Source organism: Dermochelys coriacea, chromosome 1 (genome assembly GCF_009764565.3).
Source record: "Dermochelys coriacea isolate rDerCor1 chromosome 1, rDerCor1.pri.v4, whole genome shotgun sequence".
NCBI lineage: Eukaryota > Metazoa > Chordata > Testudines > Dermochelyidae > Dermochelys > Dermochelys coriacea.
The window spans coordinates 287,201,639-287,219,273 of record NC_050068.2 but is presented as its reverse complement, the minus strand read 5'-3'; the positions used below and the strand labels follow the sequence as shown (position 1 = coordinate 287,219,273).

The window sequence follows — 17,635 nt, the reverse complement described above, 5'->3', positions numbered from 1 at the left end:
GTACAAACACCTTTTCACCCACCCCCAACTGCGGACTCTGGTGGTTGATGCGGCAAATCATAAGGAGCGGCAAGGGCAGCCAGCTCCCGCGCCTCAGTCATGGAATGCTAAGAAGCTGTACCTTTTAGGCCAAAAGGTCTACTCGACCGGGGGGCTCCAGCTTTGAGTGGCCAACCAGCAAGCGGTACTTAGCCGCTGTGCTTTCAATTAGTGGAGCTCATTGGCAAAGTTCCAGGAGTTACTATAGGCTGACTTGCGCAATGGGTTTAGTGCACTCCTTGAGGAGGGCAGTGCGGCCTCAAGAACTTCCCTCCAGGCCGCGTTAGACATGGCGGACTCGGTGGCTTGGACTATGGTCACTGCCACTACAATGAGGCACAGTGTGTGGCTGCAGGTGTCTGGAATACCACCTGAGGACCAGAACACAATTCAGGACCTCCGCTTTGACTGTGCAGGCCTGTTCACCCAAAATACAGACTCTTGCCTGCACAGCCTTAAGGCCTTGGGGACGACTTTTAAGTGTTAGGGGATCCACACCCTTGTACCCCAAAGAAAGCCTTTTAAGCCTCAGCCCCTGTCCCGTTTCTCCTCTGGGCCTCCCAGGTGAGACTCGTCCAAGAGATGGGGCAGAAATAATAAGAGGCGCCTGCCACAGTTACCCTCCCCCCTCGCATTCTCGAGTTTCTCCACTGATGGCTGCAGCCACAAGTGGTCTGTGTGGGAATACCCTTTGCCAAACCCCAACCTATGCTATCCCTAGTCATGGAAGCCTCAGTGCTTGGTTGGGAAGGGCATCAGGACAATATCAGAACCCAAGGCCTGTGGTCCCACACAGAACTATCACTGCATATCAACGTAAGGGAGCTGAGGGCAGTTCATCTGGCATGCCAAGCATTCCAGGCCTGCCTTCAGGGCACATGAGTGTCAGTACTGACGGACAACACTGCAGCGATGTTCTATATAAACAAACAGGGTGGTGCTCCCTCCACTCCCTTTGCCGGGAAGCCCTTGAGCTGTGGGACTTTTGCATCACCTACTCGATGCACCTAGAGGCGTTGCACCTAGGTGTGCACAACGAGCTAGCCGATCGCCTCAGCTGCTCATTTCACAGTCACAACTGGTTCCTCAGGCCAGACATCGCGCACTCAATTTTTCAGAGGTGGCACTTTCCCCACATATACCTGTTCGGGATGCAGAGCAACAGGAAGTGCCAGTGGTTCTGCTCTTTCCTGAACCACAGCTCAGGCTCCATCGCGGACACCTTTCATGGACAAGTCACCTGCTGTATGCGTCTTCTCCCCCCCCCCCCCCATACACAAAGTCCTCCTCAAGACTCGCCGGGACAGGGCTTCCTTGATCCTCATAGTGCCAGCATGGCCCCCCCAGCACTGGTTCACCATGTTGTTGAACCTCTCAGTGGACAGACCACAGTAGCCCTTCCTGTGTGCCCGACCCTCATCACACACGACCATGGCCGTCTACAACACCCCAACCTGGAGTCCCTCCACCTCATGGCGTGGAAACTCTCTATGGCTGAACCCTCTTGAGCTTCAGCGTTCGGACCCAGTGAGGGAGTAGAAAACCATCCACTTGCGCCACAAACTTGGCAAAGTGGAAGCACTTTTCCATCTGGTCTCTGCAGAGGGGCACCAAACCGTAGCTAACCCCAATTCCCCTTGTTATGGACTACCTGTAATACCTCAAGCAGCAAGGGTTGGCAATATCATCTCTCAGGGTACACCTGGCTGCCATTTTGGCCTTCCACTGGGGGCAGCAGGTAGGTCAGTCTTCGGCAATCCCACGGTGGGCCAGTTTCTCAAGGGCTTGGACAGGCTTTATCCCCAGGTAAGATGGGGACCTCAGTGGGACCTCAACCTGGTCCTGTCTGCACTCATGGGGGGCCCCCTTTCGAGCCCATGACAACCTGCTCGCTGTCCTACCTTTCCTGGAAGGTGCCCTTTCTGGTGGCCATAACCTCGACCAGAAGGATATCCGAGCTCAGAGCGCTGACTTCCGAGCCCTCCTATACGGTCTTTTATAAAGACCAGGTGCAGCTACGCTCTCACCCTGCGTTTCTGCTGAAGATAGTCTCCCAGTTTCATGTGAACCAAGACATATTTTTACCTGTGTTCTTCCCTAAGCCTCATGCCAGTAACAGAGTACACATATTCCATTCCCTGGACGTTAGGCGTGCCCTAGCATTCTACATTGAGCATACAAAGCCATTTCATAAGTCACCACAGCTCTTTCTTGCAATCGCAGAAAGGATGAAGGGGCTCCCGATCTCGTCCCAGCACATTTCATCATGGATCAAGTCCTGTATCAGGACGTGCTACAACCTGGCTAAAATTCCAACCCCTCCACTTACAGCACACTCCATGAGAGTACAGGCATTGTCTGCGGCATTCCTGGTGCAGGTCCCTAACCAGGACATATGCAAGGCAGCAACGTGGTCTTCCATCCACACCTTCATGTCACACTACACCATTACCAAACAGGCAAGGGACGATGTAGCTTTTGGCAGGGCAGTCCTTCACTCAGCAACCAGGTGAACTCCGACCCCTCCCCCAGGGAAACTGCTTGGAAGTCACCTATTGGAATGCTCATGACCAATCACTCGAAGAAATTGTTACCTACCTCTCGTAACTGTTGTTCTTTGAGATGTGTTGCTTATGTCCATTCCAAATCCCACCCGTCTCCCCTCTGTCGGAGTATTCTGGCAAGAAGGAACTAAGCAGGCAGTCGGTCGGCAGGGACCTATATTCACCACCATGAAGGCACCACTCCAGGGGTCTCCACAGCCGACCCGATGGGAACCACTAGGTGAAAAACCTTCCAACGATCATGCGCGTGCACATCTATTGGAATGGACATGAGCAACACATCACAAAGAACAACAGTTACGAGAGGTAAGTAACTATTTTTCTGCTTTTCCTTCCCTGAGGCATTCATCCATTTAGCTATGACCTGAGGATGTGTTCATTAAATTGAGATCATGCAGACCATAAGGACCTATGAACAACTTTTCTGAGTTTCCTGTAGACACATTCGATTAAATTTGCCATTGTGGGAAGAAATACAAACACATTATTTGCCTTTTAGGCCATAAATACCAAATATCCTACTTCAGTGTGTATAATGTGGCCCCTCTAATTTTTTCACCACAAGAAAAAGTGTGTTGAGATAACCTTGTCATTCAGATAGACACATCTTAGGGATGCTTTGGGGTGCTCTCCTTACTGATGTTTTGAGAACCACAAAATTTAGTCTTGTCAACCCATCCATTTTCAATAACCAGAGTTCCATAAGGATTTTCCCTACCCTTATTAAGTTAGCAGTTTCTTATAAAATAGAACCCAAGTTCAGCAGCATACTTCAGCATGTCCCAAAAATGTAATTGACTTAACAGGGACTGTTCACATGTTTAAACTTAAGTGTGTGCTTACATACCTTGTTGGAGGTCAGGGCCCTGATTCAACTTAATGCCTCTAAGTTGTATTGACCTTTATTTCTAGAATTCAGGAAGGAATCCTTTTTAATATTATACATTTTCTTATTAAATCTTCTGTAACTTATATGAAGCAAATCAGAAGCCATAATTATGAATAAACTAGTCATTCTAAGAAGCCAGTGTATGTTAAGTGCCAGGACTGAGCGGAATATTTCAGTGTTGATCTGAAAGATGAAAAGATGGCAAAAAATAAAGCAAGATTTTAGGCATCTGTTAATGGGAATGTCAGATAGCAACATCTGTCATTGTGAGAATTTCCTAATGGCATGGGAATCAATTATACCAGCATCACAGAGTAAACCAGAGCACCTTCATAGCCTATAAGTGTTTCTATCTACGTAAGTGTATAGTACCACTATATAAAATACCAAAACTGTAGTATGCACTACTTTCTTGTGACATTTATCCAAGAAATACCACCTCTGTTCAGTCTGAAACAGGCATATGGAAAACCATTTGAATTCTCCCCTCCCCCCTTTTTTTGGGGTAGGGTGGGGTAAGTGTTGCAAAATCAATTTAGTCAGATATCTTCTGGGAGAGCTTGGTATCTCATGTTCTCAGTAAGAATGTCATATCTACTCATAGGTTTCAGAGTAGCAGCCGTGTTAGTCTGTATTTGCAAAAAGAAAAGGAGTACTTGTGGCACCTTAGAGACTAACAAATTTATTAGAGCATAAGCTTTCGTGAGCTACATGCATCTGATGAAGTGAGCTGTAGCTCACAAAAGCTTATACTCTAATAAATTTGTTAGTCTCTAAGGTGCCACAAGTACTCCTTTTCTATATCTACTCATAGTTAGTTCAGCTAGACTTCCCCAACTGAGTACATTGCTATTGAATCAATGGCCATTTTTATAATCTTTCCACCTTTGTTCTCAGGCCAAGACAATTTGAATAATCTTTTCAAATAACAGTTCATGACACAGTAAATGTGATTATTTTTGTAATTCCTCAGAACAAAAACATTGTCTTCCAAGATTTATTCTTCATTAAGCCAGGCTGTTAGTTATGGTTCCATTATCCTCTGCTATAATTTTTTTCTCTTAATCTTTGTTCCAATATTTTACTGGCTATAGAAACGTCCAGTGCTAATTGTCCAGTACCTCTCAAGTTCTCTGATTTTTTCAAAACATAATTGTAAGTGCTACAAGTAGTTTGATAGCTAATTACTTAATTGTTATGTATATCAGTCACCAGCTATTAATGTTCATATTTTCTTAATATTCAGTCACCTACTCTTAACCAACAGATTTTCTGGAATCTCCCTTTCAGCTTAATTGTTCGACTCCTCTTCCCCATTAATATTTCTAAATGCTATCTTGAGTCCACTTAATCTTCTGGGCTAGCTCTAATTCCTACTCTTTTTCTGTTGCCTCTTCTAGACATCACTGTGTGACTTTTTATTTGGATGCCTCACTCATAAATTCCACTACAGGTTTTTCTTTTAACTTCATGTCTTTGTCTCATAAATTCACAATAGCTGGTTTTTGTTCTTTGTATTTTTCTTTTTCTGAGGAATTGAGATTTGTCATGCCTCACTTATATCACATTCTTGAATTTTACAATTTTTATTCATTGGTGGATTTTAATAGATATCTTATTCCCCTCCAGATTTGCTTTCCTAAAACAACTGCACTGTTCTGTGAACCTATCCCTTTCTATACTGAATTCAGGTAGCTTATGGTCACTGGTTCCAAGCTTCCTTAACGTTTTCCTATTCTAAATCAGTTATTCGTTATTAGTAAAGTGTAGGTATAGAGTTGCTTTTCCTCTGGCTAGAGTCTTCTTACTTTGAGTCATTAAACTGTCCTCTGTATACCTTGAAAAAATCTCTCTAGTGATCTGTGTGTGGTTGTATTTATTGCTCCAGAAGCAACTGAGTGGGATGTTTGAGACCACTGAAAGTGAAGTTTGATATTAACATCAGTATGATATTACAAACTTTAGGTATCATTTTTTTAGAGCAATGAAGTATCTATCTATCTTTGTCCTTTTGGTAAAAACTCGTTGGTTTTTTTTTTTTTTTTTTTAATATAGATGCTGGCATCACCATCTACATCAGGTCAGCTGTCTCAGTTTGGGGCAAGTTTATACGGGCAACAAAGTAAGTACTCTGTTTATTATTGATATGCTTCTTTTATGATGTATGGATGTGCCATTTTTACATCTTGAGGGAGAATATGCATATTGTTTTTTCTGTTAATTACATAGGAGAGGTTGCATGTCTTTTTATGTGTGTGACCTGTGCCAGATACATTTTAGGACTGGGTTAGTAGTTTTTTATGCATTTGCCATGATTTGATGGTCTACAGTTGCTAAATAAATATCACCTAAAATAGTCTATAGTTAAACACTGTATAAAGAATATCTGTGGCTTAGCCATGACTTTAAAAAGAAAACTAAAATAAGAGGCCAAAATAAACCTAGTTTTCTGAATAATAGATATAGAATCAAGTGAATAGCTTGATTTGTAATGTGGTATTGTATACCCACAAAAGGCAAATTGATTCTCTTCTAAAAGTTGGTCATTCTTAATTCTGTCTGTAAAATGCGAGGTAGTAAAGCTGGGGAAAATATTCATGGTTAATAGTTATTTTTCCACCCTCCATTTCTTCCTTTTCTGCCTGCATCTGTTAAAAGTTTAAATTAGAAGCTGCAGAAAGACTGGTTGTGTGCTTTACAGGAGGATTTTAAGTATTTAACACCTCCTGAGTAGACTTGATTGGAATTTTCTAGTCAATTTCCATTGGCAGCAGACACTGTATGTAAAGTATCTTGTAGGGTATTTTAGCAAGTGACTTTTTTAGCTGGACAGGGCAAGTGTATTGTCTCCTAGAAGATGCATTCTTTCTGATACAGTATTTAATTTTTCTTTGAATAACATTCAAGCTCTTAATAGCAAGAGTGGTTGCCCCATAGATTGTTGATGAGTAACAGTGTTAGACCTACTGGTACATTCATTTCAATGATGAATTTTCTTTAAATCCATTTCTAGGCAATGAAGTGAAGGAGTGAAGCTTAATTCTGATTTTTGGGGTCTTAATCTGGCATTGTTGAGCCTCTTTTAGTCTCCGCTATCTTTATAGCTTGGGGCTGTAGCTATTTTTGTACCTTTTTATTCATTGTAATTGTATTCATTATGCCCATTAAGTCACCCAGATGATCTAATACATTTTTCTTAACAACCTAATATTTAGGCATCACAGCCAGAACTGACTGAAAGTGCAATCTATCTTAAGTGGAATCATGCTTAAAGTAGAAACTACTTTCTAAAGGTCATACTAGAACAGGCTTCTATTTCTTCCCAAAGTCTGGAATGCCATGCTGGGGACTAGATGATGTTTAACCATTAAAATGTTTTTTGGAAGAATAAAATTGAACATGCCAACATACTTAGATTTGGAGTAGTAGCATCTGCTTCATTATCCAGCTATGTATGTGCCTTGTTCTGGAATGGGAATATTGTAAATCTGAGTTAAAGAAACCCGATTTTCAGGCACAAAATTAGCTTTTTATTTTTTTTCTCCAATGGTCAACTGAAGTCATTGCTATTGGAAGTATTAACATGGGAAAGTGAAAGAGAGAGAAAAGTAGATTTCAGCTGTCCATCCACAAATTTACAATGAGACTTGGAGGATCAAACGCCATCTGTTTTACATAGAATATTTTTTTATATCTGAATATATGTAAAACAGATGGCGTTTGATCCTCCAAGTCTCGTAAATTTGTGGATGGACAGCTGAAATCTATTTTTCTCTCTCTCTCTCTCTCTCTCACTTTCTGCAGAGAATGCTTCCTGTGTTTTGCACTGTGAGGTCAACTTCTAAATCAGTTCCTTAGAGATTTAGTTTACCACCTTGCTGCCAAACCAATTGACCAATTATGAGGAATATTTTTTTAGCTACACTGTTATATGTGCTAGTTTTGTTTCTCCATATATATTACATGAAATTTCCTTTTTGTTATATTTGGACATAATTCAGAATTTTTTTCAAATTTAAATAGAAAAATTGATTTGTGAATCAGGAGAAAGTAATACACAATATTTGAAAATGTCCTCAGAAAACAAAAGAAAGCATTTCTCCACAGAGTATTTTTTTTTGTCCCAATTGTTTTAAATAATGTGAATTTCCATTTTATTTGTCTTTCACGCAGAAATGGTTTCTTTATTTGCTGTATACACCCACACATTTATGGTGAAGCATTTGTTGAACACAATAATACTGAACGTGTAGTCTGGCATTCACAATGATTTTTATTATATTAGTGGACAGTTAAAGTCTCACTTTTCTCTAATTTCAGAACATTAGACTTAAATTAATTACAGGTGTTGAATTTCTGTGCTCAAGAAGAAGCACTTTATACTTGACAGAAAACAATTCTAAAAAGCATAGTATTGAAAACTAAATTATTAATATTTGTTTGAAAGAAGTTCGTATTGTTTTGCATAAGATGAGTGTTTTCAACACAGGCCAAGTGTGTATCCGCTTATACATTCTGAAAATGTATCTTCTACTTGAAATTTTGCATTAATTTAAATGTACTATATTTAGTATAAAATCATTCTAAATTGTGTAAGTAGCCTATTCTAGAAATAGCATTTGTCTAATGTTGGGGGGGGGGGGGTCCAGTTACAACTATTGCTCTTTGCCAAATACATATTTTTCTATTTAATTAAGTGTTTTTAAAAACGAGTCTGATTTTTTCCTACTTTCATTTTAAAAATGCTCTTACAAAGTGCATGTGGACTCAGCCAAATATGTATTGTTTTTAATGCTTACATGAAATGCTGTTTGACTTAGCTTTTTAGAAGATAAACATGATGCCAATAAATGACAAAAAACCAAATTCTTAAACAAGATTGTAAGACACTTTAAAGAAGAACATTAAGTCTTGCTTATTGCTTATATAATTAAAGTTTTTCAACATACAAAATGAGAGTCAGGACACTCTTTTATACTGTTCCTTCAGTTTTAAAACTAGATTTCAGAATTGAGTCTAATAAACCAGTCGGAACCTTAAAACCTGCAAATTACTGATATAAAATTAAACCTGTAACACTTACTGTAGAATGCAAATATCAATGGAAATGCAATTTTGGTAGTGCTCGTCAAATATGAAAACCTTTCAAATAAAAAACCTTTTTTCTGAAAATTACAAAAAGACAGCATATTTGAAATAACTGAGTTTAGATCATGTAAGTAAGGACTTAATTTTTTCACTTCGTTTCCTTGCAGAATTACACTAATATTTTTTTTAAAATTGTCAAATTAGGTTAAGTTCCCATCAACACCAGATGGATAACACTTTGTTCCTGATTGCTACATATTTCCACCCCTCTGAATTTTTTTCAATAGGTGCACTAGGCCTTCCAATGAGGGGAATGAGCAACAATACCCCTCAGTTAAATCGCAGCTTATCACAAGGCACTCAGTTACCGAGCCACGTAACGCCAACAACAGGGGTACCAACAATGTCACTTCATACGCCTCCATCTCCGAGCAGGTATTTATTGGTAGCTGATATTTCTGCAATTGCGTTTTTCTGCAGAGCCGTTTTTAAGCATATTTTACCTAAACTACTTTACATTATAGTTAATAATAAAGAAAAAATATTTCCTTTTATGGATCACTGCCTGTGTTGAGGAAAATTATATTTGTAATACAGTGTTTGTATGTGTAAGGATAGTGTTCTCTTGCAAATTCTGTTGCAGGAACACAAGACATCATTTGACTGCTTGGGTAAATGTGTGGTTAAAATTGTATGCATGTTATACAGCATTCAGAATATCAAGGGGATAGGACAGAAGCACTAATATTAACAAAAGATTTTATAAATCAGTTGATTTAGCTATATGATTTCACACAAGATTTTTTTCCACTTCATATATTTTTTTAATAAGTGTTCTACACTAGACCCGACCAAGGATTTGTCTCACTCATTGTATAAAGGAGCATATGACTTTTCTGAAGAAACCTAAAACTCTGTACCATTTACTGAGAAGTAATTGCGTAAATGATGTGCAATATTGAAATTATTCATAAACCTAGCTTGACGGCCTAAAAAATTGTTTCATTTCTATTCTTAAGTTGAACAGTGTTGTATAGGTTCAACTTTTTGGATGGTTTATCTCTTTCAGGGGTATATTGCCTATGAATCCTAGGAATATGATGAACCACTCCCAGGTTGGTCAGGGCATTGGAATTCCCAGCAGGACAAACAGCATGAGCAGTTCAGGGTTAGGCAGCCCCAACAGAAGCTCGCCTAGCATAATATGTATGCCAAAGCAGCAACCCTCTCGACAACCTTTTACTGTGAACAGGTAAGACTGATTTGGTCAAGCTATATACATGCAGGTATGGGCATGTTCAGCAGCATTCCTGAAATAAAAATCTAGTTTTGTCCATTATTTTAAAGTTTGAAGTGGTAAATTCTTACTGCCAGGAGACTGTGTATCTGCTTTGAAATGTACATAAGACTCTCGCCTTCAAACTAAATTTTGCCTGGCTATTGGTCATCCACTACTGTTCCTGCAAAAATGCATATTTAAACAATTGTTTTTAAAGTGCAAGTTGGCTTTTTTTTTTTTTTTGCACATTTTAACTTTAGTACTGGTTATAAGTTACATTAAATGCATTTGGAAAAAAGTAAGGCAAGAATTAAAAATATAATAGTTGTTCTTTGAGAATTGCCTTTGTAGATTCACATGCTTTGGAGTCTTGCGCCTCCGTGCTGCAAGCCACGCAACCATTTGGAAAGCAATGACTTGCCCTCCTGTAGAGCTGAGCATTCGTTGCAAACAGCCTCTGTTCCTTTCCTTCCACTGTAGGCATAGGTCTCAGTTTATCTTACGCTGTGTTACTGTTAAGTTATTGATAATTCTATGTTTGGTTTATATTGATTTTTTGAAGTTACCTATTTATATAAACAATTAAATAGAATCACTACTGTAGTTTGGTTATAACTGCTTTACCACATCTTATAGTAGTATTTCCACCCAATCGCAGTGTTCCCAATCCTCACCTTTTCTTCATTTAAATCTCTCTGTACTGTTCGCAAACTAACTCACGTCAGTCATATGCCTTCTCCAACCCAACATTATGTAAAAGAAGAATGAGAGGGAGAGAAATTTTAAGATAATGTTTTTAATCTCTTAGTTTGTACAATTCCTATCCACTTCAAGAAAAGAAGATCTTGATGATCTCTTCAGCCAGCCACAGTAGGGATCTGGCAGCAGTAGTTAAAATCCCTGCCTTGTGGCATGAGAGGGGTCTTTTGGTCCTCTCACTCTATAGGCTACCTCAGCATGTTAGCTGTAATGAATATCCACAAATAAAGGAGCAAATAAATTGTTGTGATTTGTTTTTGTTTTTTTTGTTTTTTTAAAAAAAGCTCATTAACATTAATTGAGATGCCCCTTTTCTTAGTTTTCAACAGTAATTCAGAGATATTGAAATCCCAGTCTGCAATAGCTTTTGAATTGTTGTCTTCATCTTTTGTACATCATATGTTTTCTTCTTGCATCCCTCTCCCATTTAGGAAAGGATGATCACTAGTTTCCAGGTTGCTATTTTTTATTGAAGATATTTCCAGAGTGGAGTTATTCATTTGACTTTAAAGGCAAATATGTACATAAAAGTCTATAAATACACATGTTAAAGTATACTACAAATGTCACTGTTAACACTAAATTTACAGATATCAGTACTATTGTGAATAAAGTTAAAAACTTCATGAAGATTTTATGAATTTTCTCGATGGTCACATAATTGATGATCACTTCCATAAAATATTCTCTGAACATTTTCCCCAATTTAAACAGTGTGTTGGCTGTTTCAAAATTTGTAGAATATTTAACTTTCTCCTCATCAGCTACCTCCATTTTCCTAAAGAGGCAGCACTATGTATTGATATAAAGTTGGATAACACACAAGTAACAAATAACTGGGGCAATTTTTTCTTCGGCTGTCTGACCTCTTGTATCTCTCTGAAATCCCTAGTTTGAGGACTCTTTTAATTGCTGGATTTTATTTGTTGAGATGTGTTGTGTGAAAAGTACTATATATCAGCAGGCTATGTTGCATGCCCATACTAACTACATCATGATCGACGGTTTTGTCAGTGTTCTCACCTCATTTAGAATTCCAGAAGATGCCAGAAATCTGTTTCTTCAAGTGGCTGATAGATAGAAGTCAAAGGGTTTGATGTATTCCAAATACACCACGTTGCTGAAGCCAAGCTGAACAGGGTCATTCTGCACTTACTGTTCCCCTACTCAATCTCTTGAACTGCGTTAGGGGAACTGAAAGCAGTTTCTCTTGCCCCTCCAAGGGTGATTATGGCTACTAGTAGGCAAAGCAAGTTGTCTAGTTCCCTGATTGATGTGTGCCCACATATGGGAAACGGTAAACACAAAAGGTTAAGGGGGATAGCCTTTTTTACTTTATCTTTTTTTAAACCATGGACTAATTGCTTTTCTTAATAAAGCATGAGAGAAAATAAGAGTTAGCATTGACAGATCAAGCCGAGATTATCTTGTTGAAATACCATTTTGACTTTATTGTATCATGTACTTTAGCAAAGTCAAGATGGTGTCTACTGTATTCTCTTTATCCATAGATATGTCAACTTTGTCATGATTCACTTATGAATTTATTTTAATGCCTATGGCTCCGTTATCCTTAAGTCTCTGAGCATTTTTCTTAATAGTCTATTGTTAGCCGTTTATAATAAAATTGTCTTAATTGCCCCATTGTTTATACAGATTTGACAAGTGCAAAGTATAAAACAGTGAAAACTGAATTTGAAAGATGAGTGCAGGTTTCTTAGCCTGTAGTAACTCAAGTGAGGTGTTAATGAAGTTTCTTCGTTTTCCTTTCTTGTCCTGTCTTCTCTCACTCAGTTGAAGTTAGAAAGTGTTTATTTCTTGTATCTGAATTTTTGTTTTTGTGCACAGTATGTCTGGATTTGGAATGAACAGGAATCAGGCATTTGGAATGAATAACTCCTTATCAAGTAACATTTTTAATGGAACAGGTGAGTTTCCTTTAAATAGGTAGAGTATGAAGTACAATAGGAGGTATGTATGTTAGCTGGTTAAAACCCCAAATTGTTAAAGATATTTGTCTCTAATTGTGATTTTTTTGTAATTATGCTTAATGCCTTTGTACAGAATTGTTTCCATTACTTAAGAATATACATATAAATTGGAACGCTGACATTAATATATGACAAATGTGTAATTCAGTTTTTAAGATCATATGGAAAATACAAAATATATTTAGGAAGTAGCACATGGCATAAAAATAACACTTCTGAAATTATACTAGAAATTAATATTTATATTACTTTTAAAAACAAAGTAGAAAAACTTAAATTACACTGAAAATAGTTTGTTTTGCATGGATTTTTTTTTAAATATATACACATTCATAACAGCCATTCAGTTTCAAAGTCAAAAATAATTTAAAGATCCAGGGACAACAAAGGGATGATCCTGTTAAATGTTCATTAATCTGTGGGGGGAAAGTATCAGTTTAGTATGAAAATATTATGGTGAACAACTTCTTAAACTATTTTTAGAAATCTTCCCTTATTTCCAACTCCTCTTAGATATAAAAAATGATCCTTTTAAATCAGTAGTCTGGGTTGTGACTCTTTCTAGGAATTACAGACTGTTCATTTGTATTAAGAAAACTATATCTAAAATCATCCAGAAAAATTCTTTACTTTAGGTATGTATGGCTATACTAAGCTTTCTGTATATAACTACAAGGTTATAATTACATCTTAAAAGTACTGATGATGTCATAAAGTAAAAGGGTAATGCCCAAGTGGTTTGTGTAGTCATTAGACCCTGTGATGGCATTATAAAACTGTAATTCAAAATTTGTATATACTCTGATACCAGTTGCAAATCGCAATTCATGCCTTACCCTGGGTTTTACTACGTGTCTTCTACAATTGCTTCATTATTCTGCCTTGTCCTGAGTTAGTAGCGATTAAAGATCTCCTACAGCGCTGCCACTGATATTACTACTTCCCCTCTCCAAACCCTTCTCTTGCTAGCTCCCTATTGTCAGTGAAGCCTTTCTTTCCCACTTTGGAACCACTGATAACTTCAGTCCTGTAATGTACAGGTACAGTGTCACATTCATGACTCTTAGCATATATTATTGAGTTGCTATTTTAAAAACAAAAAATGCTCTATAGCCTAGCCTTGTCATCTAGGCTTTTTTTTTTTTTTTAATGTATACGAAATACTGATAGAAACATGAAGAGAAAAGAAGTGTTCTCCTACCTTTAGTGGTGGGATTTTATTTCTTCAGCATATCATCTATTGCTAGCACTGTAAACCATGAAATCACATCTTGGTGACAGGAGGTGGTGTGCATTTGAACATTTTAAAAAAATCAGTTTGTTTGAATATACGTGTTCATGAAAAGAAAATATTTCTGATCCTTTTATTGTTTTATGAAGAAAAACTTGATTTCATGTATTGCAGTCCCTGTGTAAACAATTAAAGGGGGTTAAAAAATGGAGTGCTTTTTATTTTAGATGGAAGTGAAAATGTGACAGGATTGGACCTTTCAGATTTTCCAGCACTAGCAGACAGAAATAGAAGGGAAGGAAGTGGCAACCCAACTCCATTAATAAACCCATTAGCTGGAAGGGCTCCGTATGGTAAGAATGTGCTTCTGAAAACTTGGTTGAATAAAATAAATGTTTACTTGCCTGATTCACCTATGGCTGTTTGTAATGTGTTGTTATGAGACAGTGGGTAACATTTTCAAAAGTGCCTAGGTCCCATTGACCATCAATAAGACTTAGGCTCCTAAGTCATATTTTCAAAAGTGACTGAGACACTTAGTCTGGTCACCTTGATGCTTTTGAAAACGTTACCCAACATCTCTTCGGTTAGCAGTTGAGTTCAAACATGTTGCAAGTTGTTATAATTCAGCTGTTTAAATTCACCTTTGCTTGAAAACTGGCAATTTTTTTTAGTCTGGATATGCATATTTTTAAATAGCTTCAGTTTTTTGTTTCCTGTCAAATTGATTGCCTGTCTTTTAGATGCCTGTTGGTCAAAATGTCACAGCGTATCTTCTAAATAGTTGATTTTAGAAATAAAATCTGACTGGTACAGTTATTAACATTAAAAAGTCAGCATTTGCTAAGAGATATAACATCATATCAGAGATGCTACAGTTTCCTCCTATACTGTGCTACCTATTGACTTTTTAATAGTGAACATAGTACTTGATGCTTATGGATTTTTTAAAGTACTAAATAGATACCAATCTTATGCAATAGAACTACTTGTAGAATAGTTAAAAATTATCTTTGCTCATGTAATTTCTAGAATAAGTCACCCAGGGTAGCTTGGCCTCAAAGTACAATTTTTTCTTGTTGCTTAATATATGTTTGCATTGCATATCACTTCTGCATATCACTTGGGCATATAACTTGCTGTTATATAAATTATCATTGGGTACTACAAGAAAGAGGGTATTAAGTTCTTTTTAGCTCATTCTCCAAATTTCTGACAGAAAAAGCTGTTACCTTTAGAATATCGATCAGCATTTTGCTAAAAGATCTCATTTGCTTCTATAAATGCCAGAATCCATTTATTCAGAAGAAAGAAGAAACAGGATTCAGTCAACCTATTTCCTAAATTGAGAAGAAGAAGAAGAAAAAAAAAAAAGGGAGCTCTGGTCTCTTCTTGACCTCAGAACACTGGAAAATGTCTAATGTCAACTTGTATCAATACACTTTTGCTCATCTACACCTATCCAGAACCTCTGGAAGATGAGCTCTAGGTTTCTTTCTATGTGCATTTACCCTGCATGATAGGTCTGAGGAGTAATTTGCAGCCAGATTACTATATTATTTCTGTGTGTCTGAGCAAGAGGTTGACCCCGGAGTCTTTTTTTTTTTTTTTTTTAAATATTGTCGTAATAAATAATGCTGCTCTTCAGTCCTTGGATCCCATCTGCCAGTATGAATGACCTACTTTTCTGAAATTAGGGTCAGAGCATTGAGGTCAGCTGATATCTGTAGACTTGCATTTTTCCTACTGTTTAAGTCACTGGCAAGTATAACATAGTGATGTTCTATTGCAAATTACCTGCATGTCTACTTAAAATATATAAGCCTAACCAAATTTCAGAAAACATTTTCAGAATTTAAAGGAAAACATTTCAGTTTAAAAAGATCTGTACTATCAAATCACTATTTCCTTCCTTTTTATCAAATTGCTTTAATATTTTAAAAACTCCTCTCAAGTGGTTCTGTTTATTCAGAAGTTTTGTAAGATGTTCAGTGTTAATAATAGTAAAAGTATTGGGCCTAATTAATTCTTAGTGTAACTTCAATAAAAACAGTGCAGTTGTGCTAGTTATGAATTTGGTCCCAAAGTTTTCTACGACATCTAATTTAAATAAGAGAACTGAGTCAGTGAGATACGGTTCCAGTAAACCAACACACTTTCATTTTTTTTCATATTTCCTGTTCTTTTAAAGTCTGTTGCACTGTACCACTCGCTCATAAAAGCAGCAGCAGAAAAATGTTTTCATAAGTTATTAATATTGTACTTGCTCTCATTTGGATCATAGTCGGAATGGTAACAAAACCAGCAAGTGAGCAATCCCAGGACTTCTCAATACACAATGAAGATTTTCCAGCATTACCAGGCTCCAGTTACAAAGATCCAACATCAAGTAATGATGACAGTAAATCTGTAAGTAAATGTTTTAACTTTATTTTTTTCCTCCAGTTCATTTGTTTTTCAACAACTTAGTTTAAAATTGGCAGTAAAGCAATTTGAGTACACTTGTACTTCCAGATGACAAATTTTAAGAGGTCTTCTATAAACTACTCAGTAATTGAAATATCACTATATGTACTATGCAGATTGGCTCTCCTGGGGAATCACTTGTCTTCTGACCATGAAAATGACCTTGATAACAGATTATTTGGGGTGGAAGGAAATCAAATTACTTTCTCAGTTTCAAAAAGTCCTGTGTACTCTTATGTACACTTTTGGAGCTAGAAAACCTGAGTTTAATTGTTTCTTTCAGGTATATATCACAAAGTTTGCTTCTAGAATCAAGATATAATTGTTCTAAAATTCCCCGTGCTGAGTTTTAACATAGGAAAATACTTCCAGTTCAGCTCCCTCTTCTTAGGTAGATTCACATGTTACTTTCTCCAATAACAATAATAATACTTTCCACACTACATCACCTTCCACTGAGGTTCTCAACATTCTTTACAAACGTAATGAGTTAAGTCTGACAATGTCCCTGAGAGCTAGGTAAATATTGTTATTCCCCGTTTGTTTGTTTTTTTTTATAGATAGGGAAATAATGGCACAGGGATAAAGTGATCTTAATATAGTCTCAAATATCACACAGGAAATCTGTGTCATAGTCAGGAATTAAGATTTCTAACTCCTAATACTTAAACGACAAGATTATTCTGCAGCCTTTTAGTTATTACATCTTTACATGTATAAGTTTATTGATTCTGAAAGTTTGGTAGTATTGGTATCTATCAGTAATGTGAATATTAATAGTGTAATTGCATGGTTTGGGGTTGTTTGTCCTCAGCTATCCATATTCCAGTGTAGTTTGATGATAGCAAGGTTTGGCAAATATTGGTGGGTTTTTGTGATTCTAGTTTGTCATTCATATTGTTACATATACAGTATTTACTGGACAGATGACATGAAACATTTAAATAAGAATAAACTTGAAAAAAATTTTTTTTCCTCTTCAGTTAATGTGGCAAGCCATGAGTGGCAAAGGTATTAAAGTGGGAACTGTTTAATCCAACTCAAGTTCTTTGATCTTTGATTTCATTAATAAACTATAGGTAGTATGTAATGTTCCATGGAAACCATAAAAATTAAATTCAGGGGATTTGCAAGTAATGGAGAGTGTTAACTATCTCACTGGTTAAAACCACAGTCCTGGTGCACGTGAGATCATGGAACTGATTTGATAATACAAATCAGACTAGCAAAATGACTCATGTAAAAAAAAATCCTAGATTCTGTACTTTAATGGGCATTTCAGAGTGGTTGATCTCAACTATGTACAACCAGTTTTGGGTTAATGATTAA

General features: G+C 37.1%; 1 protein-coding gene across 4 annotated transcripts in view; it reads left to right on the top strand.

The window, feature by feature from the left end:
• Positions 1-17,635, top strand: part of CNOT2 (CCR4-NOT transcription complex subunit 2) — a 146,764-nt gene that overhangs the window by 103,477 nt on the left and 25,652 nt on the right. For all 4 annotated transcript variants that reach the window (XM_038397338.2, XM_038397345.2, XM_043493437.1 and 1 more), the window contains 6 exons: positions 5,548-5,614; positions 8,868-9,015; positions 9,650-9,832; positions 12,467-12,546; positions 14,068-14,193; positions 16,125-16,249. In XM_038397338.2, the coding sequence (XP_038253266.1) occupies positions 5,548-5,614; positions 8,868-9,015; positions 9,650-9,832; positions 12,467-12,546; positions 14,068-14,193; positions 16,125-16,249 (729 nt within the window). The remainder of the gene's footprint in view (positions 1-5,547; positions 5,615-8,867; positions 9,016-9,649; positions 9,833-12,466; positions 12,547-14,067; positions 14,194-16,124; positions 16,250-17,635) is intronic.